The sequence below is a fragment of the Diadema setosum genome, chromosome 9 (assembly GCF_964275005.1).
Source record: "Diadema setosum chromosome 9, eeDiaSeto1, whole genome shotgun sequence".
NCBI lineage: Eukaryota > Metazoa > Echinodermata > Echinoidea > Diadematoida > Diadematidae > Diadema > Diadema setosum.
In genome coordinates, this window is record NC_092693.1 from 9673024 (window position 1) to 9700817 (window position 27794).

Genomic DNA, 27794 nt, shown 5'->3' on the forward strand with positions numbered 1-27794 from the left:
TTTTTTTTTGATCAATTGAAAATGTGAGGTGACTACTGTAGAATGTCTATAATATATTATAATCATCAGCTCACTCATTTGCAAATTTATAATTACAACAGGTGCAAAACAAACGATGAGTGATTGCATGGTTTACAGTGCTATATTCTTGAGATAACAAATAGCGCTACCACTAAACTTGATATTGACTCACAGTGAAAGTCCTGGGTCATTATTAAATGCCACTGTACAAAATTAGTAGATATAAATAGATCTGTAAACAAATAAATAGGCCTAAATGAATAAATGAACGAATGAGTAAATGACTAAGTAGATAACTAAATGAATGAATGAATGAATTAATTAATTGGTTAATGAATGAATGAATGAATGAATGAATGAATGAATGAATTAATTAATTAATTAATTTATTGCTTTGCATCAGGTATGATGCTTGACGAATGAATGAATAAATGAAAAATAGATCAACAAACAAATACCACCAATGTATGTTATTGTCAAATGCTCTGTTATGTACAGAATCAAAGCCTAAGAATCGTATTGTCTCTTTGAGGAAATGATCTCATTAGGCCTAAAAAGTTTTTTTTTTCTTTCTAAACATTTATACACAGCCTTGAAATAAGTCTAGACCTAGTACCTCTGTTGTTATTTTTGTTTTACGTACACACATACATCTTTAAAAACGGTAGGTATGGCGGAAAACACGACAGATGACAGCAAGCCCAACATCGTCAAGCTGAAGGTACGTTTGGATTCTGATATCTATTATGTATGATGTATTTCTGTAATTGGCTAATGCTGTAATCTGCGGTGTAGAGAGGCTGATTGGAGAATCAACAAGTGCAAGATGGGGATATCATGTTTATGTAGCAGTTCTAAAACCATTGCATCGCAACCGGCATCCGTAGTCCCATACATTGATAATTCACGTACGTAGCGGCACGGTACGACAATCCAACGCCAGCCAACGCCAACGCTGGCAACGGCGCAGGCTAACCAAGGCCAACGGTTCAATTTACTTCCACTAGCATCATGAGCATGACTAGACAATCTGGGCTCCGTCTTATAAAGACTTGTGATCGATTCAAATCAATCACAACTTTAAGATTGAATGCAAATCCATCTTATAAAAAATTTATGATTGAAATTAAGACGGAGAACTGCAATCAATCAATCACAGGTTGCGATTGCAGCAGCTTTCAAGAGATTTGTGATCGATTGATTTCTATCACAAGTTTTATAAGACAGGGCCCTGGTCTAGTAGTAGTACTAAAAGTACACTAGTAGGATTTAAATCCTACAAAGTTATGAAACAATGGAGCTGAAGCTTAAAAAATATCACCACGTGCGTGAACTGCATACAAAGTGTCAATAACGTGACAATAAAAAAGTGAAAAGAAAAACCCATGTGACAAAATCCACAAACAAATGAAATGTCAAAGAATGCCAAATAAATGGACAGGTCAGCTCACAGTATTCTAGTATACCGAAGGTATTTATTTATTTATTTATTTATTTTTATTTATTTTTTTTGGGGGGGGGGGGTAGTGCCAGTACTTTAAACTGGAAAAAATTCTTTTCATCATGTTCAGATGTATGCAGAGACTCCAACCCGAAGCACCTTCTGATCTGGAGATTCTCCCGCCTGAAACCCCTAGCAAACGGGAGACACCAAGTTGATGTGCGGGAAGTGCGAAGTTCCTTGTGGCCGGGGTCCAGGTTCTAGGGTTCTAGATGCTCTCTTATGCTATCTAATGCTTATTTTTCAACATACGAATATACGATGGCAATAAGTACAAAATCCTTTCCAACGGGAGACACAGAGCCAGGGCGGGAGAAATTGAATCTCAAGCGGGAGAACGGGAGATTTTGCAAAAATGGGCTTTCGGCGGGAGATCTCCCGTTGAAAGCGGGAGAGTTGGAGTCTCTGTGTATGCCATGGTCTTTGTGTTTGTGTTTATTTGTTTGTTTGTATTTTTGCACTTGTAGGAGGCAGTTAATGCCTTGTATGACTTCAGGGATCATTTCTTTGAAAGGAACTCCATTGATCGTGCTGTTCATAAAAATGAAGAGGTCAAGCAACAGCTTCAGAAAACACATGAACTCTTTGAAGAGCTGCAAGGTAATGCCAGAGCTATGATTTCTTCATCAGATTTAAGCTCATGTACTGTCAACTTAAACTTTTGTACTGGTTTTGCCTTAAACTGCACCACTTACCAATCGATAGCAGATTGATACTGATATGATAGACCTTGGTGAAGATATACTTGGATAGGAGGAGGAGTGGAAAGGAAGTGAGAAGGGAAAAAGAATTGTGTGATACCTTGTGCAGTATAGATATTGTAAAGGAAAATTATGTGATGTTTTCTTGCTATTAAATTCTCATCGTTTGTTATGCCTCCACCTATAATGATTGGTCAATGCTTTCGCGAGTGGTTAAATTTGCGATCGTGGAGTTCTGTACTGAACTGAGAAGTGTACACGCATACGTCACATTCACATCGGGATCAGAGTCAATATTTTCGTGTGTCTTTAATTTTGCGAATAGCACCTGACTCGCGAAATTCTCAAAAATAAAAACCTCGCGAAATATTCGGCGTATACAGTAAATAGTCCAAAAAGTCCATTACTTGTGACAACGTATGTTTACGTATAAGATCGCCATTTGAGGTTTCTCTGTGAGTAATTGGCATTGTTGATGCTGATGACATTTCTTACCTGGCAGATACAGTAGATTCTAGTTGCAAGGCTGAGCTGCTTTTGCTGAAGGGGAGAGCATGGAACGTCCTTCCCGACTTCAGCCCTGAAGCCCTGGAATGTCTGTCCAAAGCGGTCAAACTGGACCCAAAGCTGGTGGAGGCATGGAACAACCTTGGTGAGACGTACTGGAAGAAGAAAGACGTGAAGGCAGCCAAGAATTGCTTTGAAGGGGCGCTGAATCATGTAAGTTGCTGATCTGCATAAGGGCCAAAATATTTAAGCGTATCAAGTTTGTAACTTATTTGATTATGATTATGATGATGTTGGTGTTGAAAAATAATGGTGGTGCTGATGATAGGATTTTTTTTTTTTCAAGAGGAACAGTGTAGTGTATAGTATTATGATATCCCATGGTTTAAACTCGTGTATAGAACATTTTTTTTTTTTTCAGTCAGTGGCTGTTTAAAGGGACTGTACAGTACTGGTTGAGGTAAGGGATTCATGTTTTGAACATTTCTGAGTGAGATAATGAGAAACCTCTGATGAAATTTGAAAGAGCATGTAATTTTAAGAAGGATTCAATGTTTATTTGATGAAAATTGGTTTTGAATTGGCTGAGATATCAAAAAAAAAGTGATAATAATAAAAGGCGACAGGCCACAACTTTATTAGGATCTCTTTGTTTCACCTTGTTTTTGGATATCTCAGCCATTTCAAAACCGATTTTCATCCAATAAACTTTTGATACCCTTTAGAATTGCATGCTCTTTGACACCTCATAGAGTGGTTTCTGAATATCTCGCAAAACGTTAAAAGCTAAATCCTCACCTCGACCAGAACTGTACACACCCTTTAAAGTTGTTTTATTCATAGGCTGTTTGCGTTTCTCCAATTCTGTAGAAAAATCTGCTATACCTTCTGTCTTCCAAAGCTACTTTCTTTTCCTCACACCTCTGAGATCAAAAGTGTTAATTGTTATGGTCATAACTATGAAAGAAAAATCCTCAACAGCAACACAAGGTGGGATGTGATATGATACTGATTATTCTTTCCTCTACCCCAGCAAAATAATAAGGTGTCACTGCGAAATCTGTCCATGGTCCTCCGTCAGCTGGGATCGGATCCAACGGAGAAGGCAAAGTTTCTGCAGGAGAGTGTCGACTATGCCAAGAAAGCGGTGTCTCTGGATATGAGTGATGGCACATCTTGGTGTAAGTATATTGTTTTAAGATAAAATACTCAGGACTATTAGACAGACCTGAAAGTTTGTTAACTCTCTTTGTGTCCAAAGACATGTTTCTATCCCGAGTACGTGTAAAGCATAGCGTCTTAATGTATGTATCTAATTCAAAGCTATGTCTCCATTTGGAATACCTATGAAAACTTTGCTGCAAAATACTTTGGTGTGAATACCTAAGTTATTGGTACATTCCCATTCAAAGGCCTCCAAACATCTTGGAGTGAGTGTGTATATATGAATTAAGAGATGTCTCTTTCTAGATCCAACAACTACAATGTCTCTTGTGATTATCACATGTAACTGTGATTTTGACTTTATCAATTCAGTCATTGCAGGCAATGCCTACCTATCGATGTTCTTCATGACTGGCCAGAAGGCAGGGATGCTGAAACAATGCCTTGGAGCTTATGCACAAGCAGTAAGTCTTTGTAAAGATTCCCTCCCCTCTATTAACCCTCTATTTTCTTTATTTTCTTTTTTTTTTTAAGTCAATGTCATGCCCATTCCATCCAATGTCATGTCCAAATGATATGTCAAAGGAGTTTCAAGCTTTCATGTTACCTGTGCATTTATGTAGAAAGATTCAACCTAAAATCAGATGTATGCTGCGTTGATGCCTGAACCTCCCTTCGTATACAGTTTTAGGATTTTTTAAGGATAAACAGGACTACTTTTTTTTCAAAGGCATTCAGTGTGCTATGTTGAAGTCCATGTAGGACCATCTGTGCTAATTTGTATAACAAACACAAGGGCCATAGAACATTTTTTTTTTTTTTTTGGGGGGGGGGGGGGAGGCTGTAGGCCAATGGGGGTTAAAGGGTCAATGTACAATGTTCATAAAGAGTATGTCTCCAGAATGATTGCATGTTAACCACTGGTATGACAGAAGAGACACTTGATATTCTTCCTTCATGAGGATAAAAAGTTTGTTCATTTGTTTCTTTGTTTGTCTGTTTTCAATTATCAGGAGCGAGACTCGATAGCCAAGTGCAATCCAGACCTGCACTTCAATAAAGCAACAGTGAGTATTTGGCAGTGTCTTTTAGAACAAGGAAACAACAAGTGTGCTGTGCCATAGCAGTAACTGTCAACACAGAAACTTTGATCTTAACACAATACTTGTAAGTCATTTATCATTAAGGACACATGCCTCTTGAAGCAGAACTGCATGATGCTATTGTATTAAAAAAAAATGTTGATTTTTTGGATATGTAGCTGAACTATTCATGTGTGTAGTGTATATGTTAGATCAGATCTACATTACTAGTAGGTTTCACATGTATTTCGTCAAAATGACCCTGTTCACAGTGGCAAAATTTAGAGAATCTCCCTTACAAGAGTTCTGTAAATTGATGTAGAAAGCATGTCTGAAGCAGTTTCCTTGGACTACTTTTAAGTAATGTCTTGAAACATGCATTGGATCTTATGTGTGTTTGTTTGCTTTTATCAGATCTTCAAATTCCAGGAGGAATATGAACTCTCTCTGGATGGCTTTGCCCAGGCCAAGGCCCTTGACCCGGTGTGGGACGAACCTGCCCAGAAGAGAGCCGATCTGGTCAGCTACCTCTCCAGGGTCACAGAACTCACAAAAGCTAAGGTATCAAGGGTCAAGAACAATTTCATGTATTTGCAGAAAAGTGAAATGTAAACAATGTCTGTTTACTGATGAGGGTCATTCAGGTTGTCCAAGCGGAACAACCACCCTAAAACACAGTATTGATGGATATTTGCAGTTCTTATCATGTGACTTTTGATGAATCAATGTAATGATGTCAATTAATTTCTCACAAGGATGATTCTAGTTTATCATTAGGATTTTGAAAGTGAGACACAATAATGCCAATGGGATGCGAAAGAATTGTCTATATACACTTTTCATTCTGAACTGAAGCAACTGATTAAGTATGTGGTCCATGGCACACCAAGTCCCTTATGTGATCAATAGTCTTGTAATCACCATTAAGAAGATGTAATAATTAATTGCAGCTACAGCTGGCTAACAAAGGGGAATGGACCCAAATATCAAGGGAAAGGAAATCCTGTAGATTCATTTATATCGGGTGTTTTGCAAAGTCCTCTTTCAAAGCTTATTTGTTATAGTGAACTTAGTATGCACTCAAATTGCTAACTTCTTTTTTCATCCATACTGCCCCTTCCCATCAAGTGTACTTGCCAGTTTCCAACAATTTGCACTCTTGTTTTCTCATCGTAAACAAGTTGACTTGATGAGTTCAGGGAACTTAACATTTCATCTAAACTTTTAAGCTTTCCATAGCCATAGGACTCAAGATGACATGTTAGTAGAAGGAGATATGAAATATTTATATGCTTCCTCACAAAAGTAGAACAAATATGCAATAATCCTTTCCTTTTACCTTGCCGTCTCACCAGGGCAAGATGAAAGCCAAACGTCTGCAGCAGCTGATGTCTTCGTTCAAGGACAGCGACCTCGGGCCGTACGGGGGTGGGTCGTACACATCGCCTACTGGTCAGACGGTCAAGCTGGAAGCCGTTGTGCTGTCTAGGCTTACAGAGGGGGCAAACCAGGAGAAGGTTGTGGTGGGAAAGGTGGTCTGCAGCGTGGGCACAGACGAGCCTATCCCCTTGTGAGTCATATGATTTTGTCACAGAGGTCAAAGGTTGATTTGTCATTGACACATGCCAGCTTTGCAGGTTCAAATAACAGCGCAAGGATAGTAATGCAGCTGTCATTTGTATGACGCACCTCTTGACCCCCGGGATAGGTGCGTCAAAGTACCAATGTGCGTCATACCTTTTGGGTACCATAACGTACCCTCCGTCACAAAAAGTGACCCACCTCTATGAGACATTGACGCATTAACCAGTCAAAATGGTGACGCACCTCTTCGTGAAAATGACTGACCCTTGACGCACATGTTATTCGCAGTACGTGCCAGACTGGCAGGAATGCTGCAGAGCTCTGTGTGCGCTCACGCAATTCGCTGCCTGCGAACTGTGTACACCGAACGGAACTTCGCCCGCGTGAATCCCTGTCGCCTACGGACCCTGGATGTTTACTTCGATCGCCGTGGTACTGTATCCCCATGTTGTGGGCGGCTGGGGAGCGTTAGTATAGTAGCTTAGCTGCACACTGTAGCCAGCTGCCACTACACTCCAGTACCCTGTTTCGATTCGAATCGGGGTAGAAGCGTTCCGTTGTGCAATGTCTGCTTCTTTTTCTCTTCTTCTTCATCCGCTTGTCCCTTGCCTCCCAAGTATGAAATGATTTTTAGAGTGTTGTGTGTGTTTTTTGTAACGTTATTGCATCATTTTTCTGCAAGGAAGAGGTGAGTTTCTGTTCGTGTATTGATGTGCACTGCAGTATGTGCAGGTGAAAAGCGTTCGAACTGTCTTTCCCGAGTATCGTGGAAGCTCGATGTATTTCTCGGCCTATCAAAGGAGATCTCATACAACAGAATACTTATAACAAACTATTTTCCGGTCAAAATGAATTGATTTCCTTTGTTTTGTATCGTTTATTGACTTGATCCTAAGGATCTTGTCGCAATACCGAGTTTCCAATTTTCACCTTATTTTCGCGTAGCTTTCGGTGCTGTAAACTGTTGCTAGGGCCTAAGCCTACTACTAAACTTACCGTTCTCCACTGTCGTTTCTCACACATCGTTTGGTACGATTTCTTCCATTTTATATCACTTTATCCGTTCCCTTTATACTTTGAAGTATTTGACGTAATTCTTTCAAGTGTCTCGCACTGCTATTTTCGTAACGGCGATTTCTCCGCTTTGCTGCAATACTTTTTCGAATCGAAGCGACGAAGTTTGATACCAGCCGCTGTAGTGTGCCGTGTGTTGTCTTTTCTAAATATTTGTGTTGTTGGGAGGTGTTGATACTTTGTATTTGTTATTTATTTTTCTTAATGTTGATAGGAAAAGGCTAAAATGGTCTGAGTGATGTCTGATGGTGATGATGATAACTGCTGGTGTAAAAAGACGGCTTACTGTGAATGCTGAGCGTACGTGCCGTTCGTTCCATTTTACTTTCCCTCTTATTCTTCTTTCCCCCTTACTCTTCTTTTCCTTTCCAAGAATGATAAAAAAAAAAGAAATTACATACACCTCACAACAAAATAGAACCACGTGCTACCAACCTTCGTAAAGTTAAATCTAAATGTTCAATATCAGCAAAAAATAAGGGGAAAGCACGAATGACAAATTAGAGCGAAGAGATTGTTTTACATGCAGTCTCTTCGGCTCGAAGAAACTTGACACCCCACCCCTCTCCCCTTGTGGAAATTTCCACAAAAGCATGTGCCACACCCAGGTGCGTGCCAGACGGAAGAATGCGCGCACTGGAATAAACAGCGTGTAAATATCATGGAAATATCGATCGAAGAACCAGCTCATTAGTTGAATTAAAGGAATCATTGCAAAGATATCGTGATTCTATAGCCTTTCTTTTGGCTCATAGTAGGAAACATCAAACAGTCGAATATAATGTACTTGATCGAATATCTTATGTTCCCTGAACAATAAAAAAAAGATCGATTAATCAGTCAATTAAAAATGCAACTGAGCCAGAAATACTTAAAAGGTCTCGTATGCCCAGAGAAATTCACTACGAGTAGGTTCAATGAGATGCAGTCATCACCTGGTTAGACAACAAAATCATGACAATTAATTTCAGTTCACGCTCATGATAACTGCTTATTACTTATCAAAGTTTTGGCTATCAACATTCGTTCGTAGGTGTTTTTTGTTTGTTTTGTATGTTTTTCCTCGTGAAAGACGTAATGATTTCTTCGTATCGAACGCAGACTGCATGTTTACCGTTTATCCAAACAGTAGGCGCCTAGGCGTACTTTCTGAATATATTCAGAAATTTCTATCAACATTTTAAATATATTACAAGACTCCCAAATACCAGTTGAAAAAAAATTAAGAAATCGAATTTTTTAGATATGAACAACAACAACAACAACAACAAAAATGCGTAGGAAAAAACCACTTCAACCTCGAATGACTTTGAATTTCTCTAAACCGTTCCCTAGTTCATGGACATCCCATAGAAACGCGTGTTCTGATATACACGTTGCTATGGCAAACTATCTAGTTTCGCGAAACTACGGCCTGGCCACAGTAATTTTTTCCGTAACCTCCCGCCTCCCCTTCCCCGATTCGAAAACAGCTTGATTGAAGCCCCTGCCTATTTAAACACGAACCTTATTAAACCCAAGTTAGGTACATGGTTTATATGGCTAGTGTTTAAATAGAATTTACTATTTTAAGTTAATGCAGGTTTTAATAGACTCTCAGTAATGTTAGTTCCATAATCGTTTGTATGTGTTTTGGGGCCTGGCCTCTGCCATGCCTCGCCTTCTGTATACGTATGTACGCGTGTACTGTATGTATACATGTACCACATGGTCGACATCACGCACGTGGTTTTGCTGCAGGTTCCACGGTCGACGGTCGATGCTACACTACAGTGAATGCGATTGAAGGATAGCGAGCTTCGCGATGCCGCGGGCTGTATGTGATGATTTTAATCACAAATCGTGTTTGGTAGTGTAGTTTTGGAGCAAATTTGTACTCAAACTTTCTGAAAAGACCTTTAGTCTGACATCAGATAGAAAAAGAAGACATACGAGAATGAAGTGAGTATCAGTATGTTATAATAAAACTGATTGAAAATTGTGTCATTTTCGCGTTTCCAGGAGCCGGTGAATTCGGCCGACTCGCGATCGCGAGTTTGTTTTATTCTCTAAACGGAGGGATACCATGCCCCATGCAAGAAGCCTCGCAAAATTACATGACGGTCCCATTAACGAACCTTTTGACACACTCTGGTTAAATGACCGACTATGACGCACATAATGGGTCAGTATTGTGACAGACATTTTGCTCCCGTGACGGCACCACCCGTCATCAAATTGGTGGTACTTGACGCGACCATGACGCACATTTCCCGGGGGTCAAGAGGTGCGTCATACAAATGACAGCTGCATAAGTGATAAGCCTTGCTGCCTTCCTTTTATTCTTGTCAAGTTGGCCGTGACGTATTATGATTTGCATCAGACTTCCCACAATATTTTGTGTGGAGATGCACTGACAAGATATGAACTTTTATCTTTTAGTGATCGTGAATTCTGTAATCTCATTGGTCAATCAACCACTTGATATATCCCGTATTCCGTGATATGACGTCATGATATTCCAGGTTACACAGCAAAGACGCTTAAATGAAAAGACAGGAAAGTGCGCACAAATCCTGTACAAAACAAATGAACAGCGCGCGGTCCTGAAGCGTATTACGCACATCACCTGAGACCACGCAAAGACGCTTGATAAACAACTTCAGGTGATGTGCGACTTTGCATAGCTGCGCGTGTACGTATGCGCGCATACAGTAATCAGCTCGCGAGACGTAAGTCAACAATGGGGATGACATGGCCGACAGCCGGCTTAGCAATTACACTTAAAAAGATAAAATCGTTACCCCCTGCTTGTTCTTACGAAATACAGGAAATATCTACGGTCTGGTGCCATATTCCATTCGACCTTCGGCCTCATGGAATATGGCACCAGACCGTAGATATTTTCCCGTATTTCGTGAACAAGCAGGGGGTAACTAGAGAGAGAGAGAGAGATGTGTTGGTGTGAAAGAACTTTTAATGTAAACATTTAGGAAATCTGATGTATTTTTGAATGATTTAATGGTTGTGCAATCCTAGTATAAGAAAGCTATCATGGTTGTCGAGAATTTTTAACTGTCAGGTGCTTTTGATATATTGTTTGTATATTACTCATTGGAAGATCATAGCATATATTGCAAATAGTACATAACAGAGTTTGTGATTTTATTACTCTATGTTTTTAAGTACCAGCTTTCAATTTGATTTTTAGACTGCAGGCCATGTATCATTCTCCATCCTATGATTGTCTGGTCAGATTTTAAAATAAAATGATGAGAAAATCATGATACGATGCAAAATTCTGATAATCCTGTATAATGTATTTTTCAAGTCAATGAAGTCAAAGCTTTTTTTCTCAGAGATTGGTTTATACATGAGACCTGAGTGCTTTATATCTGTTCACCTTCTTTTTTCTTTCTTTTTTTTCTGCAGCACATTTGCCATTGTAGATTCAGAGGGGTCATGCTATGCCGTCAATGTCTTCAACATAGCCCAAGGTCAAGGGGTCATCATTGGCGATACTGTGGCCATCCCAGAGCCGTACCTTCGTAGAGTAGATTTCACCGTCGATGACAAGGTATGTGTACCTATGAACTATGCTTGCCTGACATTCAGAGAGGCAGTTCTACTCATGATGTACTTCACATACGCAGGATCAACTACCATGTACAAATTGACCTAGTCACATTTAGTGAAGCATCTTAAAAAATAGAGCTCTCATTTTTTTTTTTCTGCAGAACTCCCTTTTGTCTTTTCACAAGAGCAGCACATCAGTTTTATGTTATTCTTTCCTTTAGAACCACTGATGCACGTAGAGGTATATGAATGACAGGTGATGCCCATAGGTATGATTATTCTTGCTTGTTAAAGAGAACACCGCCATGTGGATAGAAGAAAATGTACTCCGAGTATAGAAGATGTGACATATAAAGTGTATTGTGTCTCTCATTTCATACCAGAACAAGAGAGTGACACAATCAAAATGTTGGTGCAATCTGTAATGAATCCAAAGGCTATATGTAGTTGAATTTTGTGAGGGAATAAAGAATGACTTGTAAAAAAGACAAGATAAAAAAAAAAAAATTGACTGAGATGAGGCTGTCTATCTTTCATCTTCTTAACCACATTCCCTACCCTGCAGCACATCCAGTACTCCTGCCTGAGGGTCAACACCCCAGTGGCCCTGGTGGTCAATGGCAAGAAGCTGGGCATTGAGAAGCAGGCTCCGGCCACGCTGTCGGTCAGTGCTAAGAGTGACTGACACCAGTGGGGAACACCATCTCGGTTCCCCTGCCCCCCACCCCATCCCCATCCATATCCTCTGCACCACGAGGATATTTTTGTCTCGTCTTTCTGCTGCAGCTGTGCTTTCTGTGCATCACCAGGCCAAGCTTGCTCTGGATCAAAGTCCCACAAGAGTGGACTTCCTTTGTGGAATGTACGCAGTGACATGAAGGCAATGCATCCAAAGAGGAATTCACTGAATATCATTGAAAGGTGTGACTATCTGCATGTTAATTGGTTATTGAACATGTCATCCTAATGACACATCAGATAAGCCATGTGTGATATCGTTTTTCATGGGGTTTTTCCTGAAAAAAAAAAACCCAAACAATCAAACAAAACAAACAAGAAAAATAAGTGTTTGCTACATGAAAAAAATTTGTAATAATTTTCCCCTTTCTCATCCCCCTGTGCAGAAGTTCGTTCCACTAGGCGAATGTTGAGAAATTATATTTGGGTCTTTTGTGAGCAAAGAAAAGGAATAGAAATGTTTGAAATGGGCAACATAAGTCACACGACCAATTCAGCTGAATTGAGGTTGTGGTGTAAAGGTCATGTTAGATATTTGTGTGTGTCCTTCAAAAAGTTATCAAATTTTGAACTCTTTAATTAATGTGATAAGAAATTTCATTTCTACTCCTTGTTTATCGCAGCTTTCACTGAAAGCTACTTCTTGCAGGCAAATATTCTTAGTGGTAGAGAAGAAAATCTTAATTGTGTCCTAGCTTCTTTCATTTGTCAATTCTATATTACCACCTTGACTCTCTCACATTTTTCTCTTCCGGAGTGTTCTGATTTTAGAAGAGAAATGATTGAGCCTAAATTGGAAAAGTGCTATTAAATGATAATGTGCAAACATTGATTCTATTAGCTAGCTTGTCTATCAGAAAGTTACCATTTTTCATTGCCTATGTGGAGAAATCTGAGCATGTGATCTGTGTAAGTGATAAGTTATTTTAGAGGTACTGACTAATCTCAGCAGTAAAAGAGGCATGATTTTTTTTTTAATGCCAAGAAACTGATAAAGTCAAGGTGCAGCCAGTGGCCTGCATCACTACAGTATATTGTGGAAAGGCAGGTTTGCCCCCACCCCAGCAGTTATTGTGTATTTCCAAGCATGCAATGGGTTACCTGGCAGTGGTAGGGTATTAACCCGTTGAGGATGGACTGATTTTGCTACAACACACATTTCCCACAGACACCTGCCCGAGTATACTCGGGACTCATCCTCAACGAGTTAATAATGGCAGGGTCCTCATAAAGACTTATACCGACACTTTAGAGACTATCCCTATTTATCAACCATAATCATATCAGGTATTGCATATCCAACACTGATATGTGTGGACATAAATTGTATGTGTGCAGTTTTTGCTGGAATTTAGAAATGAATTGGTGTCCATTTCAAAAGAGCAGCTTGCTATGAAAATGCTGTAAAAGAACCAGCAGAGCACTGACCATATTTAGCTCTCTCTCTCCCTAGTAGTATATAGTGACTACTGTAACTGTGACTCGTATACTCCCATGCACATCATTAGATAATTTCTTTTCCATGCAGAGATATGCAGCAGCCACAAGACTTGTTTTTCTTGGAAGTTGTATAGTGTATTAGAGGTACTTCATACCGATACTGACGCACAACTGCCATATTTCTTCAAGATAGTTGGTCTCAAGAGAGCATCTTGATGTCAGAAGAACATGCGTCTGTCACTGTATTTGTATTCTATGAACAATAGCAACTAGTTATGTTCCTTTCCGTTTCCTCGAACACCAAGGGTATCTCCCTCCATGCCCTGAAAACCAGGGACTGATATTGTAAAACGCACACTTCATGAACTGCTAATTTTAGCCACCATATATGTTCACTTCTGTTTTATAACCTCCAGGGTATGGGTGCATGTTTAACCACTCCCAAATCTTTTCTAGTGTATTTTCAAGAAATTGTATCTTGAATTTCTGTGAGTTTGTTTCTTTGTTTCTTTTTTTTAATGATGTTCAGTCCTCTTATTGCTCTGCATGCTGTTTTACAAGGCTATTTTTTTTTTTCAAAAGATCAGATTTTGTATGTGCACCATTTGCCTTCTGCTGTTTTCATTCTTTTTGACTTGTTCATTCATGTTCCAAGAGTTTTCACCAAGTGGTTAAGGACCACCAAGTTATTTGTTTTATACTTTTGTAAAAACATGTAAATAAAAATTGTGTGCAATTCAATGGTCATGTTTGCTCCGTGTGTGTTTCATGGCAACTGCGTGTATAACTGCGAGTTCAAAATTTTTCCTTGTGTGAGGTACAAATGCCAACTCAGTACAAGAAACCTGACTGAACTTATTTTTCAGTGGCAAATCTGCATTGTGTGTTTCCATATTTGTTGGAATAGCTGGGAGTTCCCAGATGTATGCATGAGAAAATTTCTGCTCAGATAGATTTAGATTTAAAATTACAAAGCAACATATGCAAAAATGTTAAAACTTTCTCTGTGGGGAGCAGATGTGAGAGTGTGTGTGTGCATGTTTCTTTCTGTCTGTCTGAAAAAGCCATTTAGAAGCAGAATTTCTTGATGGTAGATGCCCTGGCTTAATGATTTGACTACATGTACATGTATGTGACTGACAATTGGGCAATTCTCTGTTCAAACCCTGGCAAGAATGCACTACTAATGTCTTCATGCGAGGCACTACTCTCCATTGCTTCTTGCAAAAATGAACTCCAGTCGACTCACCTTATGACAAAGTCCTCGGGATCAGCAGTTTTCTTTTGTTGTCATTTTACATGAGGCCTAACAATGTAAAGTAAAATGCACCATTTCAAACTTATGAAGATACCTGTATGGTCTTCAGAGCTTAGATGCATACATAAAATTTGATTATGTGTACATGTATACCATAAATCATTAATTTTCAATACCGTCACTTCTTCACTCATGTTTTTGTGGTGATGTGTGTGTGGGTGTGTGTGTGTGTGTTTTCACTCTCTCCCTTTCTCTCCAAGGAATAGTACAACACAAATGAACACAATCACCCTTCCAGTCATATCAAACATTACTACATTGGCATATTCATACATGCACAATTACTCATATGTTGGTTCATTTTGGTCTGCTTGCAGATGCCAACTTCTCAAACATGACATTCTACCAAATAGTTTATTCTTCATACTGTAGGTGTTGAGTGTCAACAGGACATACAGGGCAATTTCAAAGGAGCAAATGTAAGTGTGTTAATCTCTCTCATTTTGCACAAGAGGAAACTGTTGAGGTAACCCTTTAAATAGTGACTGTATGACAAAATTGCTGAATTTTGAACAACTTGTACATAAAAAGTTATGCCATCCCACAGGCCAGTTAAAATATAATACTGTAGCAAGTTAGTAGCATGATGTTCCTCGAATCAACACAAATTTGTTCAGTTGTAGCTTAACGAACTGGCCACAAGTCTTGAGCATTGCCGTACATTCTGCTTTAAATTACCAGCAAACAAAATTCTGAATGAGATTTCATGTGTTGTCAAAACGGAATCCCTACAGAAGAGTAAGAATTATTCATACACACTCGTAGGACAATGAAAGGTCAATTTCTTCTGATCCAAGTTACTAGCTGACCTGTGCATGAATTCTTTTAAAAATTGGCCATTCTGCAAGAAACACACAGTCATGATATTTTGAAAAAAAATCTGACAGTCATTCTGTCACATAAATTGTGAATCAGGGTTGCAAAATTGTGTCTTGTTTAGAATTCATCAGGCAGAAATATTCTCTTGCATGTCATATTTCTTGTTAAGCTCAACACAGGCATGCTAATCCACATTTGGGATGAATACAAGAGGATAATATTCATGCCTCTGTTGCCTGTGTGTACACAATAGATATGTTTTAAATGAATCACAGAATTTTAAGATACAAACACGGTTCCACAAGAGTTATTGAAGGACTGAGGTATTCGAATTTTTCTGTCATCTCAAAAAATGACAATCAGAATTAGGACAAGAATACTAATGATGCTAGCATTAGAAGCATACCAAATCTCATAAATATATCACAAGCATGTCATTCATTCATATTCTTTCCCAAGGATCTAGAAGCAAAAACATGGAACCATACATGCTCAACTGCATAATATACCAAGAAATGCGCCTCATTAAATCAATTTTCACCATGGCCACCTTTGTTGATACACAAGATGTAAGTAATCAGATTTATCAAATTCAGTGTGTCATTACTATTTGGGGTATGTATTTCCCCTTTTATTGGTACCTTTAGTACTAACTGATATTCATGCCTTCAAATCTAAGGTGGATTGGTGCTGCCCTTGTAGAAGGCATCACAAGAACTTGCAGACTACATTGATTCACCAAAGTGACCATTCAACAGTGCTAGCTGTTATGCAAGCATTTAAATGAAAATAAACACCTCACATAAAAAAAAAAAAAAAAAAAAAAAAAAAAAATCCTTGTAGTCTCGTGCATAGAAACCATATCTTTGTAGGTCATGGTGCATCTTTTGTGTTCAAGTTTTCATGATCCTCTTAAGCAAAGAGATAACATCCAGCGCATGAAGACAGCAAGATTTCATGACAAATAAACATGACTCTCCTTTCCTCTCAACGATGTAGAAAATCCATTATGAGGCCAACTGTATCAACTGAGGATACAACACAATCCTTTAATTGAGAATTTACAGAATGTCAGCTCAGAAAAATAAGGGTGTTAACTCCAGGGACATTGCACTGTATTAGAGCCCTTCCGGCTCTCCAATGATGTGATGTCACACGACAAGCCGCCACAGTACCAACTTACAAGAACTTCATTAGGAGTCCCTAAATGTCTCTGAAATAGTCCACACTGGTGCCGATGGCAAACGATCATCGCACTTTCTTCCGCACCTGCTTCGATCCCGCGTGCATCTGCTGGGCCGCGCTGGACTGCGGGCGGGTGGGATCAAAGTTGAACGTTTGCGGCACTGGCCCTGTACCGGCCTCCTTCAGCTTCTGGAGGTGCAGCTTCTGCTTCTGCTGGACGTCATAGTTGGTCTGGGCATTCTTGAAACCTGGCAACCAAGAAAATGGACAGAGATTGCAGTGTCTGTCTCTCTGATAGTCATTTATACCTACAAGTTCAAAGTATGTGTACATTAATTCATTCTTCTTTCCAACAAACTTTGTAGGGGCTGGAAGAGACAAGACAAAAGTGAGTTGCCTCTTTCTCTATCATTAACTGACACAGCTGCATGAGCGGTGCAGAACTTGTTGATGAAGCATGTAAATCAAATATACCAGTATTCAAGGGTATGATCTCTCTGAAGAGACGCTACAAAACTGCTCTATTCAAGGTTATACTTGAGAGGAAGAACTACTAATATACAAATATCAACTGCTTTGAGGGGCATGATTAAATTTCTTTGCCCAGAGGTGATTTCTCAACCGTGCACTGCCCCCTACCTTTGTCTTGGGGTATAGCACTGTCGAGAAACCACCGAGGGCAATAGTTTCAACCATGACCCAACAAGGAGCAGTCAATATTTGTTTTACATATCCCACATCCCACTCAAATTAAGATATTTATGCTAAAATCAAGGTAATGAAAAGAAGTTGTCATGCTACCGGTCAGAGAAATTACATAAAGGATAATTTTGCAATACACAAATATAGATACATGCGCAAAATACATACACATCTTGAAAACAAGGAAAAGTAGAAATTACGCGGTGCGTAATATATGTCCCCGCCGGAAGTAGCATTTTGTAACAAAATGTGCAATACAGGTAAAAAATCAAGGTCAAAGGTCAAAGGTCAACATTCTGTGTAGAAGTTTTGAAGCCCTCACCTAGTGCCATCACATAAAGCAAATGGAATCGAAATTGGGTTAGAAATGGCGAAGGAGTAGCATTTTGTAGCCAATGTACAATATAGGTCAAAAATCAAGGTCAAAGGTCAAAATTCTGTGTAGAAGTTTTGAAGCCCTCACCTAGTGCCATCACATAAAGTAAATGGAATCGAAATCGGGTTAGAAATGGCGAAGGAGTAGCATTTTGTAGCAAAATGCACAATATAGGTCAAAAATCAAGGTCAAAGGTCAAAGAAGTCAAAGGTCAAAATTCTGTGTAGAAGTTTTGAAGCCCTCAACTAGTGCCATCATATAAAGCAAACGGAATCGAAATCGGGTTAGAAATGGCGAAGGAGTAGCATTTTGTAGCAAAATGTACAATATAGGTCAAAAATCAAGGTCAAAGGTCAAAGAAGTCAAAGGTCAAAATTCTGTGTAGAAGTTTTGAAGCCCTCACCTAGTGCCATCACATAAAGCAAACGGAATCGAAATCGGGATAGAAATGGCGAAGGAGTAGCATTTTGTAGCAAAATGTACAATAAAGGTCAAAGGTCAAGGTCAAAGGTCACAACTGAAATTCTGTGTAGAAGTTTAAAGCTCCCATGTAGTGCTATCATATAAAGCAAACAGAATCAAAATTGGCTCATAAATGACAGAGAAGTAGCAAATTGAACATTTTGATCACACACGGACGCACACACGGACGGACGCACGGACGGACGCACGGACGGACGCACGGACGGACGCATGGACGCACAGACACACACACGTACAGAGCCCGTTTCATAGTCCCCTGCTCGAACTTGTTCGGCGGGGACAATAACAAATTGACTGCTGTGCAGTAGCAAAAACTAGTGACTGGACCTTTGACCAGAATTTAGAATTTATCAAATGTGGTATATAAGGACAACTACAGCCTGTCAAAGAATAATGCATATGAAATATCAAAGCACTGTCTGGATGTAAAAAGGTTACAGAGTATAGCAGGAATGTTGATGCACACCTGACTTGATGCCCTGCACAAATCCTTCCTTCTTCGGGAGGTCCTTGGGATCATGCTTCACCTTCTCCGGCATGTTCAGGGCCTGGCGGACAGCCGGAATCTTCAGGATGGCCACTTGGGCCATGGAGAAGGTGTTGGAGGTCAGCCAGTAGCAAAACACAGCCTGATCAAATTGCAGTGTTGAGAAAATATACAAGTAAGACATAAAGAAATACATAGCTGAATATTTGAAGCCAGAAGAAACATACCTGGATTAGTCTGTAGTTCTTTAAAATAGACAACATTTAAATTGATGAAGATTTTCCTTTCTTTTTTCCATAGAAGAAAATTGTACTTGTGATGTAATGATGACATTACTTTACAGGAGCAAGAATGGTACACTATTACCACTATTACATTGATATAATAAAGTTATAAAGTTATAACATCATTATCTCTATTACATAAATGACATACCCTAACAGAGATCATTTCATATCAGCATGAGATTACAGCATTCTCATCTTCTCCAGCCCATAATATCATATTAATGAAAACAACTCCTCTCTGCTTACAGACCACAATCGTAACTACCAACTTAACTATATCTTATACAAACTACAAAAGAAAAGAAAAAATGCAGCAACAAAAAAAAAACACCCCCCAAAAAAAAACAAAAACAAAAAAACAAAAACAAAAATATCAGAACAGTGGTTTACCAACTCATCTGTACTAGAAATTAATCTGAAATTGGTGTTAAACTTTTGATCTCGATACATAATATCTACATGTACCTCTGGAATTTTCAGCTGTCAACACTATAGCCTTAGTTATAATAATCGACCATCAAGTGATCAAGTCAAAGACAGGTCGTTCTGCTGATGAAGGCTGTGGTGTGGACAGCTGAAAATTCCGGAGATAAATATTTCGTTCTGAGATAAAAACTTGAACATCAAAGTGACGTATCCCAACACTTTGTCTCATATAAAGGACAGTACCTGCAGTGCAGTGACCATTATAATAGTGTACCCCAGTATACCACCTTAGGATCTTCAGCCTTTCTGTGCCAGTGAGTCAAATGCGTACAAACTTCACACACAAACCTATGGACAGATAATTAGTGTGGCACGCAGAGGGTTAATGGGATGGAAGCACGGGATGAGTCACTGACCTTTGGAAGAGAGGCGATGAGTGGGAGGATGACAAAAGGCATGACCCTGAGGACTGTTCGCATCTTCTGAGCTTGGGCGTTGCTGACACCCGCCTCACCACCGAGCTACGAGAATTACAGGTGAGAAATAAGGAAAAAGTTTACCTCTTCTACGGTCCTAATATTTGGAGATAATTCGGATGAACCAAAGACTTGATCCGCCACTTTGAAATCACGGACTGCTACTTATGGCATAGGCAAATAGTGGTCATACATAGAGTTTATACACACATTTATTCAGCCATTACAAGCGATTGATATTTTGTCATTTGAGAGCCAGGAGAGAGAAGTCAATTTGGACAGGTATTATTTGATCATATTCCATTCAATATTACATTTACTAGTACTACAAACATAATTCTACTTTGTTAAATCATCACAAATGACAGAAGAAGCACCCTTCCGTGCACAAGCATAAGGAATCCAAGCATTTAACTGCAGATGGTAATTTAATTTTTCTTCTAGACGTCAAAACACAACTCGCTAATGTAATCAAAACACAGACTTCAAGGGCTTACTTCATTCTATTACAGTTATGTTTACAATGCAATATATAAACATGATCTCACCTGCGGCAAATCACATTTTGCTACCTGGCTCCCACTTTATTTCTTTTTAGTTTTCCAAAACACAAATGTAATGGGCACTGTATTGCTAGCAAAAACAAGCACCATCAATTTGTGGTGTGAGATTTTTAAGCCATCGCTGCACAGTGCCATCTTAACTCAGCTCATACCTCCATGACTGCGAACATGGACAGGCTTGCCAGGACAGGAAGGGCATAGTAGGGGTCACTTGTCGTGAGGTCGGTGAACCACCACAGGCCCCCTGTCTGCATGCTCTCCACGGGGAGCGTCGCCATTCGCCGCAGACCGATGAAGAAAGAGATGAAGACTGGCGCCTGCATTATGGAAGCAACGTGAAAAGAGAAATAGTTTTACCATAACTCTTTATGTGCCATGGTATAAACCTCCTCTGTACTACATTATTCTGAGACACTAACATAGTTATGCTTTGGGAAAACATTTTGGCTTTCAAATCTATCTATGTAACTTTTATAAATTCCTGTTACCCTGGACAAAGTGAACAAAGTTGTAGACAAAATGCCAAGCTTTGCTTTTATGTAAATTGTATGACGAATCTATGACTGTTTTTCTTTCAAATGACCAGTAGCTACATTATTGTAGAGGCATGCCTTTTGAACACAAAACAGTGACAGAAACTTAGAATTTACTTGCAAATCCAGTCAGGAACACAGATCGGTAGTCAATCACCACATAAAATGTAAGCTACATGTGACAGGAAGGGAATTTCAAGAAACCCTTTCATTGTATCGTGGCATTTGGCGATCTATCGATCAGTTTGGGCGAGTTTATGCAATTGAGCAGAATATGTGAACTTGGCACGCCGTCGACCGAGTCGGGCATGCAAGAGAGTAAAGGGGACATCCCAACTTTGGACATCGGGTGGTTAAAATAAACGAACAAACACGGACACAGGTACTTTCATTGCGTATAAGGTGTACCCACAATATTCAATATTTTTCAGGGCAAAAAAGGTGCGCCTTATACATGAGTGTTTATGGTATACTAAACAAGTGATACCTACTCATACAGCATCATCATCACACCATCAGAACTTTTCTTACAGAATACTAAGGGAAAGGTGATTATGAATGTTGTCATTGTTGAGATGAAACTTATGGTAGAGTTTTGAAAGTAGTTCATACCTGCACTATCATGCCAGCAAAACTCTTCAGTGGGTTGACGTCATTCTTCTTCATGAACTGCTGCAATTCCATGCTCTTTCTCGTCACTAGACAGAAGGAAAAAGTGACATTTTCTGCAATTATTACAACTTACAAAACGTGATCAAAACAACATTACACAATTAAGCAACAAATGTTCCACTACAATTAAGTAATAGAATGCATTTTCATCATCTGACAAGGCCCTGATAAATGATTGTGTCTCATGATTCACATGGGACTAAGTTTTGGCCTTAATATCAATGCCATTACTGGGAATGAGATAGAATTTTAATTGTTGACTAATGTTTATTTTGAGCTGTGAAATTAAGGACAGCGGGATACAGGGAAGTAGTGTTTGAAACTTTGGCATACATGTAACCAATTTCCCCCCCCAAAAAAAAAGAAAAGCATTGCATGATTTAAAAACAAAAACAAACAAACATGCATATACAACTATGTTTAATCTTAACAGTGTGATTATCTAACCTGAATTTGGAAAACTACAAGGTGAAATTTGCATGTCACTAGCAAAAGACACAAAGAAGAGTCATGACAAACATGAAATAAAAGAATTGAAAGTCATGTTGATCACAATAATGATGAAACTGAACCTTCATTCAATTCTAGCTCTGGTAGTACCATCGCATTGGCATCCCACACAGCATAATTGCCAATGGTAATGACAGTGTTGAGCATGCAATGTAATTTGTCTGCTGTACAACAAAGAAACACATAGTGTGTGTCCGAGAGAATCAAGCTGAACAATGTTATGTATCATCAATTAATTATGCTATCCACTCTTTTCAGCAGCAAACACTATATCTGCCCCTCTGATGGGTCACAAGAGCCAAAGGTCCTTTGTGTCATGCATGTGGGAGATTCCACTTCACTTCCCCTACAGGGATGGTGCACATTTGGCAAAGTGGGCTGTTTCACAGAAACACAGACACATAGAAACTTGAGTCTGAACAAAAATGTTCCCCTTGCGTACACACACTACTGGTAACCAGCCTTAGTTGACAACCAAGGATCGCCCTGCCACAGAGTGCCATACAAAAAAAAAAAAAGAACAGAACAGAAAAAGGGTGAAAAAAACTCACTCTCAAACTGATCCCCACATGCCTTTGCATCATTCATCTCTTTGGTCAGTCTCTGGAAAGTTGGCATGCAGTTGTTCAGTCTGATGGCATACTTCTGGTTCTTCAGCATCAGAGGAAATATGCATATTCTTGCAATGATGGTTCCTGGAATACAACAAAAACTTTTGAACACAAGGCCTGAACATTTCATGAGGACCAAACACTATGAAAAAACTAGAAATGTCGCTACGGCGACTGGTGTATGCCTCCGCCATAATGCATGGTTCTCCTAATAGGTCTATAGTACAATGTCTTGACAATGTGTGATGATTTTCACACAATTGGCAAAATATTAAAATGACAGGTTTGCCACAAATGTGCTGAATGTTCACTTTCCTAGAACTAGGTTCAATTGGATGAATGATTAAAACGTCAGAGTGCAGGTATTTGGGGGAACTGATGATTTTCACTTGACTTTTGACCCTTTTACAAGTTTATGCATTGAGTAATTTTCAAGGTATTGAGAAAAAGTATAATTTCAGGATCAAATGGTAAAATAGTATTATCGAAACCTAGCCTTTGACCTTTGACCCCACAGTTCCAAAGAGAATCACTGTTAGGTAGAACATGCATAATGCATAAGTTTCATGATAATACCTTGAGTTACTTTTGAGATATGGAGGAAGAAGTGCAATTTAGCACTTTCACTTGACCTTTGACCTTTTGACCTTTGACCTTTGGGCAAGAAACTTTCCACAGAATATATATTGGGTTATACATGCATACATCAAGTTTTAAAAAAATCCTTCAGGCATTGCATAAATATAAATAGTGATATTTTGAGGAGTTGACCTTGACCTTTGATCCCTGACCTTTGACCCCCAACTTCCCTAGATAATCACTGCCCATCGGTACATGCATATACTAAGTTCCATGAAGATACCTTGAACCATTTGCGAGATATGGAGAAAAACATGAAATTTCAACCTTTTTTCCACAAAATAACCTGTGACCTTTGACCCCGTGACCCCGTGACCCTAAAATCGAAACAAAGTATTATCCCCCAGGATATACCCTCATACCAAGTTTGATGCAAAACCACCTCACGGTTCTTGAGATATCGACAAAAACAAAACGGGACGGACGGACGGACGGACGGACGGACGGACGACCTGAAAACATAATGCCTCCGGCCACTTCGTTGGCGGAGGCATAAAAATGGTATTACAATATAATAATTCTTATTCATGATTAACATTTGATAGTTGTAATAATCATATCAATCATAAAAAAGTACAAATACAACAGTTGAAAGTTAATATCATCTAACACTTTTGCATTTGCAATTGATCAATAAAGCCTCTGTCAACTTTCCATACCCTCTGTCCTATTACACTTTACACAGCAGTAAGACTTGCATAGCAGTAAGACAAAGAACATAAAAACATTTTTATACAATAAGCAGCAAAGAGTATGGACTCAGAATACTTCTCGACTTACCTGCTGCTATGGCAGCCCACCATGGTAGGCCTGCAGACACATGTAGAAATTCCAAGCTTGACTGTAGTATGCCGATGGGGGTGAAGCCACCAAGACCTAACTCAGTAAAGGGAACTTCCCCGACTGGCTGCAGGATGTCCTGAGCTGTTGTTGCAATGGATCCGACTGCTGTGGGGTCTGCCACATTCTCAATACCAGCCTGTTCCCCAAGCTGTGTTCAAAGAACAATAATATGAAAGAAAGATATTATTCAGAGGGGTGAAGGCTCAGGTTTGAGTTTCTTCAGTTTGTCTCCCTCTACAAATGAAAATAATATCTTTCTTTCATTATCCTATGCCTTGTCAGCCTTGGAATACTTAACATAACAATGTCGGAATCTCGGAGCTTGGGTATTTGTTCCATATTCATCGTGTCACTGCCGGCAACCAGGGACAGCCTGGTGGTAGTGTCGCTGCCCGGAAAGCAGTAGATGACAGGTTCGAGTCCCACTGGTTCCTTTTTTCCGACATGTTCGTTAATTTACAGATCAGCAGTTGCGATCTTAACAAATTTTCATTTGTAGAGGGAGACAAACTGAAGAAACTCAAACCTGAACAATAATATGTATTCAGTTTTGTGTGAAAGTCATCATGTAACAAGCTTTCCTTATTCTCTTCAAAGGAAACACAATGAAGATGTTGACTTGTTCAAAGTATCAAAAAAATGTCAAACAGCTGTCATAATTTAGAAGGCTTTTCAGGAGTCTCTGAATGGTCCACAGCGACCACAAATGAACGCTGAGTTTGCACTTATTGTGTGCTAGTTACACTTTGTACTTGTCCAGGGGAATTACCATGTTGTAGAATCAAAGTAAGTTCATGACATGTATTGTAAAGTATGCAGAGGCTGTATTTTTTGGACATTTACTATCATGACAAAGCTTTCCTTTAAAGGTAAGGAATCCCATTTGCATGCCTTAAATGAAGAGTTGTGTAAACACAGTGGTATGTTGAAGAGAGTATCATTTTAGAAACTCCCATAAAGTATTGAAAGTGGAAGGTAACATTTAGTACATTTTTATTGACCGTTAGATTTTGAATTGAATTTTTTTCGGGGCTCACCGTAAATTCCAGTACATTACTAGGCTACCATTGCAGACCCATGCACTGCATGTGTGTCCATCATGTATATTTTGTGAAGAAAGTTCATCAAAACTTACAAACATTTCTATATACATTCTTGCCACACACTGTATGTTATTACATCAGCTCTTATACTTTTAGAATAGATTTGTATTCATAGATTAAAAAAATACAGAAGACTGCAACAAAAAGGCTTAAGTGTGGCTGACACACAGAACTACTGAGTAGTTGAGTTTTGTGCATTATTCAAATTGTAGATAACTGTTGACTTCCAAATTTCTCAGCAGTGGCCTAAACAAGTCCCCTGAGGTTCATGTTTAATGTTTTGCTGCATTTTGGGAGTTCTGTAAAAGGTATCCCCTACCTTTAACACTTCTGTATGTATGTCCAACTAGAAAATATACCACAGATTCACATTGGTTCAACAATGCTACAAAGTCTCTCATTTCATATAACAAGATGGGTGATGACTGTTTAATACACTGTTGAGTGTTGTACCTGAGTAATCGGCTCAGCAACGGTGGATTCTGTGCTGTTCCATCTTCTTGATGATGCCTGCTCTGCGAGAGAGACTATCCCCAATCTCTGTCTTGATACCAGGGAAGGGAGTGCAGGGCTGCAGCTGGGAAGTGCCCTCAATCTGTGGGCAGTGTGTCTGCAGTTGTGGGTACTGTACAGCTTCACCTTCTGCAATCGCTGAAAATATATCATGGAGGAAATTGCAAGGAATTAAACTTGATCATCGATGTTTCCTTGTGCGCCATACGCCTGTAGCACAGCTGTAGGCCTAGAGCTCATCTAATGCAAGCTGCCCATAATTTGACCACAACACGTCCAATATTGGACCACCTGCCTGATACATGTAGAAACATCTACGAGACTATGCTTTCACACTGTCGAACCTTGGCACACACATGCACGGCCCGGGAGGTTGAACCTTGGTGCGAGTGCCGATCATCCTAGTAAGTAGCCTAGTCATTATAGAAAACTCATTTTAATTAATTTTTATGAAAATATTTGTTTCAATTATATCGATATGACGGTATGCTCATGTATTCTCATGAAATGTTAATGACTGACCACAATTTACGACTGCGCAAATAATTTGCACAGCCCCAAACACAAAAGCCCCAAAATAAAATTGCATGTGCATGTCCTAATTATCGAATTACCCGAGACCATTTCGTTTTATATGACCAGGGCCCCGTTGCTAGAAACTTTGCGTTTAAACGCAACTTGCAACTGATTGTCACTGGCCAATCAAAATCATTGTTGCATGCATGTCTTCTTAATAGGGCAGACCCTGAGCCAATCAGAATGGTCAGTGACAATCAGTTGCAAGTTGCGTTTAAACGCAAAGTTTCTAGCAACGGGGCCCTGGACAATCATAATAGTTAGATCATTCCAATCAGTAACCCCGTCGCGGGGCGCTGTAACACAGTAACCGTATTTGTCCGTATGGGGTCGCTGCTGCGGTTATCCAATCAGTAAACTTCATAGACACTAGTTATACTATCAGAGAATATCTTGGAAACGTGTTAACCTCAATAAGCCTCAATTACATGTACGAAAACAAACGCTACGAGCCAAATTGTGAGGTTGACGAAACTTTTCTGGGCTTCTAAATTACAGCGTTACACAATATCCTGTAGTCCCACATACTGCAAATCACGTACAGAATCTACTTTAGACTCGTCAAGTAGGGGGTAAAATTATTTGGGCTGAACGATTCCGAGTCCGATTAATTCATCGGATCAGATAATATCTCCAAAAAAAAAATATATATAGACCTCTTGGCAGTGCCTCGACCTCTCTGATCCTCAGTCAAGAGATTTGTCTCGACAGAGTGAAAGAACTTACCCATTCTTGTCGACGAGTGCAACATAAGAACAACTGACGAGCCGCATGTGGACTACGCACGAACGCCGACATCTTGACTAGCGGTCATACCCGTACCCATACCCACACCGACACAGAACTCCTTCTGTGGTCGACCATATACCTTGATCGATCGGCGAGTGATACGTACGTGAGGAGCGAGGTGGGGGGGGGGGGGGGGGGGGGGGATCGGGATCGGGATCGCGGACGAGTGGATCCGGGTGGATCCTCCAATTTTTGATGAATAATATTTTGTTATACGTGTATATTTATGTAATCATATACATTATATATATTAGGAAAAGTGAATTAAATTGAAATAAAATTAATTGCCTTACTTTTCCAGCACGGGAACTAATGACTAATGTTTGTTTGTTGTTACATTACTTGCATGCTGTTATAAGTAATTGTTGTGTTGTTGTTGTTTACTCACTGCCAAGCAAGCAAATAGTGGTCTTGTGATGACCGATACTGTATATATATATATATATATATATATATATATATATATAAAATGTAACTATCTCTCTCTATATATATACAATGTACAATATATCTATA

General features: G+C 39.4%; 2 protein-coding genes across 2 annotated transcripts; one reads left to right on the forward strand and one right to left on the reverse strand.

Annotated features, from left to right (window-relative positions):
• Window positions 1-691: 691 nt before the first annotated feature.
• Window positions 692-14108, forward strand: LOC140232826 (tetratricopeptide repeat protein 5-like). Its single transcript, XM_072312941.1, has 10 exons — window positions 692-742; window positions 1990-2122; window positions 2726-2943; window positions 3764-3911; window positions 4267-4358; window positions 4908-4961; window positions 5391-5537; window positions 6332-6546; window positions 11046-11190; window positions 11755-14108. The coding sequence occupies exons 1-10, from the start codon at window positions 692-694 to the stop codon at window positions 11872-11874; spliced, it is 1323 nt and encodes a 440-aa protein (XP_072169042.1). The 3' UTR covers window positions 11875-14108.
• Window positions 14109-15020: 912 nt separating this feature from the next.
• LOC140232729 (mitochondrial inner membrane protein OXA1L-like) lies at window positions 15021-27334 on the reverse strand. The gene is made up of 9 exons (XM_072312846.1): window positions 27216-27334; window positions 25854-26051; window positions 24235-24445; window positions 22756-22899; window positions 21635-21720; window positions 20642-20806; window positions 19867-19971; window positions 18717-18879; window positions 15021-16937 (listed from the first exon to the last, which is right to left on the reverse strand). Exons 1-9 carry the CDS (start codon window positions 27285-27287, stop codon window positions 16753-16755), a joined length of 1329 nt encoding a protein of 442 aa, XP_072168947.1. The 5' UTR covers window positions 27288-27334; the 3' UTR covers window positions 15021-16752.
• Window positions 27335-27794: the final 460 nt, after the last annotated feature.